Source organism: Geospiza fortis, unplaced genomic scaffold, assembly GCF_000277835.1.
Source record: "Geospiza fortis unplaced genomic scaffold, GeoFor_1.0 scaffold1044, whole genome shotgun sequence".
In the NCBI taxonomy this organism is placed as follows: domain Eukaryota; kingdom Metazoa; phylum Chordata; class Aves; order Passeriformes; family Thraupidae; genus Geospiza; species Geospiza fortis.
This window is the reverse complement of record NW_005054732.1, coordinates 4,778-8,059: the sequence shown is the minus strand read 5'-3', so window position 1 is coordinate 8,059 and position 3,282 is coordinate 4,778. Positions and strand designations below refer to the sequence as shown.

Sequence of the window (3,282 nt, the reverse complement as noted above, 5' to 3'; positions counted from 1 at the left end):
CTCCTCCCCTCCTCTTCTTCCTCTCTTTTTTTAACACCCCGACGGAGATAGGGCGGGGGGCTGCGCGCAGCCGAGTGCGCGTCATGGATGTGTTCCTGTGAAAAAGAGAGGCAGAGCAGAGCCCCCTCCTCCCTCCGCTCCTGGCGGGAGAGGCAGCGAGAGGATGCGCTGTCAGAGAACCGCGGTGGAAGGGAAAGGTGGATGAGAAGTGACAGGCATCGGCTAAACATGGGTCAGCACAGCCCAGACACGCTCCGGCTGAGCACAACATTTCCCAGAGGGGGTTTAAGAGCACAATTAGAGGAGGCAGTCGACTCTACCCCTGTTAAACTTTACGGGAAAAAGAAAAAAAAAAGAAAAAAAGAAAAAGGAGGGGGGAAAAGGCGGGGGGGGGGAAGAAAATATGAAAAAAGGAAAAAGAAAAAGGCTCTTTCTTGCTTCACTGCTTCACCTTCTAAACAAGAGTAATTAACACGAATTATTGGACAGAAAGGTCTCTGCACTGACAGTCAGGTCAGCCCCAGCCACAGACGAGCTCCCATCCAGCCTCCCAAATCAGGATGGGGGTGGCTCAAGTGGCAGGGGCAGAGGCTGCAGCAGCTCAGTTACTTACATAGAAATAAATATCAGCACCAAAGAGGTTTTGCATTAAGGACATCCCCAGGGATTGTGGGGAGAGATGAGCTGATACCACAGAGAGACTGCAGATCATGAGTGAAGGAAAAATAACATCAAAGCTCTCTGCTCCCCCAGCTTTCCACACAGAGGAAACAGTTACCAAATACACCCCAAAGCAGGTACAAGAGGGGAGAAAAGCATTTCAAAATATCCCCCTGGAAAACCTTCCCGGAAGGATCTTCAGCAGCAGTTTATACAGATGGGCCCTGGCAGCACCTGCATCTCCTCTGTTTCCAGTTCCCTTCTGTGAGAGCTTGTTGTGATGAGATCCTGATCGATCAAAAGCAAGAGGCTATAAATGTGTAACAAGGACAGCTCTTAACCCTTCTCATATTCATTGTGCTTCTTTCTGCAGCTGAGAATTGCCAGGCAAGTGAAACAGAACATTTCAATTATATATAGTATATACAGGACCTTTCAAAAATGGAGAAAATCTGGACCACAGCCAAAAGTTGTACATTAAATTAAAAAAAAATCAACACATCTGTTTGCATCTTCACAACTCAGCAAAGCCCCACAGTGAGGTTCTCATCCTGGCACACTGGAACAGGTCTTGGTCTGCTCCAGCACAACTGTCTGCAGATGTAATTTTTTAACTCCAGGAGGTCCTGGCAGTACCTGAATGTTGCATTTTACTTCTGCTCATTGATGCTACAGAATCCCTTACCGCTCAGGGGTAGCAGGGGTGGCAGCAGAAAGCTGAGAGAAAGCTACAGAGCTGCTGCTGTGCATCCACCTCAATCCACAGAGGACATAAACCTGTCAATAACCCATTGCACACCGTATGCAATGCAAATACTCATCATTTGCTGCTTATCCTTTTTTCTTTTCTTGATTGTTAAGTGCAGAAATGCCCAATTCCTATCCAATCACTACAGAATTATCACCCAGCCTCCCCCCACTCCCAATCTGCCCTAGATTCCTCTTCTGCAACAATGTCATCTACAATACCTGAGAAGCTGCTGGGTTTTCTGCTCTGTAGTGATGCACAGTCTAAACACCCTGAACCTATGCAAAAACATCTATTAAAGTCACAGGAAAAACTGATGTATGTCCTTAACATTAACGTGCAGCAAGGATAAATCCATCTGTCCAGGAAGAGCTGAAAAGCCACGTGTTGATCCCTCAGGTGCACACACAGGTAAAACACACAGCCTCTACCTGCCCATCTGTGACTCAGTTTACAATGAGGAAACCCAAGAATTTTAGGCTCAACATCCTCCTGTTGAGCAGACAAACCCCCTCAAAGGCAGATTTTCCTCAAATATAATATTGGAATGACAAGCTCTAGTTATTCATTGTGGCACCTGAAATACTAGCAGTACTAGCAGAAACTGATTAGTGAATGGTCAAAATCAAAGTAATTGCACATTTACCTCTCAGATGTATTCACCTTTTCAGAAGTATCAGCAGCCTACAATGATATTAGTCTTTATTCCATTCATTTACAACTCATTTACCAAGAAATAAGTTTTTCATCTTTTTCTGCTATATCTCTAATTTTGCAGCATTGCCCAGTGCTTATTTACAGGACTCTTAGTGAATTTGTCTTCACTGGTTTTTAACATTATTTTTAAACCTCTCCACCCTGCTTTTGTGTTTGGGCATAGCTTTGCCTCTAGTCATTTTCCACTGGGCACAGTGATGTGTCAGGCAGCTTTGCTCACCAGAACGTGCATGTAGCCAGCACCATGTCAGCACCCAGATCCTGACACGCTGCCTTCCCAATCCAGCACATGAGTTTCTGATCCCCACACCACTCAGGTAAGCAACTCTGGGTCACAGCCAAGATCCAGTGCTCAGTAATATTAAATATCGAGGGTCAGTTACAACACAGACACTGCTGCCATGAAGGGAATAACAGAGTTGTGCCACGGGGGCAGAATCCAGCCTTGCCTGTTGTGTGGAGCCTCTGCTCTGCTTGGCTGAGTCCCAGGCATGTTCCTCCCTGCCTGTTTGTACTTTCCCTTCCACATCAGCTCAAGGCAGCCTCAAGTGTGCCTTTATACACAGGGTCCCCACTCACTTTTTGGGCCACCCTTCCACCTAATCCTTCTTTTCAGGGTCTCCAATCTCAAAGGTCTCCTCTCCATTTCAATTCACTGACCCTAATTACATTTCTATGCTGTATTAAAGAATTAAGTTGTATTAAACACCTTTAACACAGACACTTTCCTTGGTATCACAGCAGACAATCTGTTTAAACCCCCTCATCTTACATTTGCCTTCTGTTTGCCATATCCAAACCATTCCCTATTCCCTTCTCTCTGCTGGGCCCATTCTTAGTGCCCGATTGACCCAACTGATGGAGGAATTGATCTTTGTGATCCTTCTGAGGTACCATTCACTTCCACACGACTCCTCATCATGTCTCACTCCCTGATGTGTTCAGAGAGCTCATCCTCCGTGTTCCTCTGCCTGCCTGGTGCTTGCCCTTGCACCGCCTCGCGGCGCACTCATTCTCCCTCCCTGCCTTACATTTCCAGCCAATCCTCCCCTTTTCCTGCGGTTAGACGTCGCCAGTCCAGCCACGTTGTGCTTCTGGTGGCTGCCAGAAAAAAACTGTTAAACCAGCAAAGGAAAAAACGAAAGGCGAAAACCCAA

General features: G+C 46.5%; 1 protein-coding gene across 1 annotated transcript in view; it reads right to left on the bottom strand.

The window, feature by feature from the left end:
* Positions 1-3,047, bottom strand: part of LOC102043101 (protocadherin alpha-C1) — a 29,243-nt gene extending 26,196 nt beyond the window's left edge. Inside the window, exon 1 of the mRNA XM_014311305.2 lies at positions 3,020-3,047. Coding sequence (XP_014166780.2) covers positions 3,020-3,047 — 28 coding nt within the window. The remainder of the gene's footprint in view (positions 1-3,019) is intronic.
* Positions 3,048-3,282: the final 235 nt, after the last annotated feature.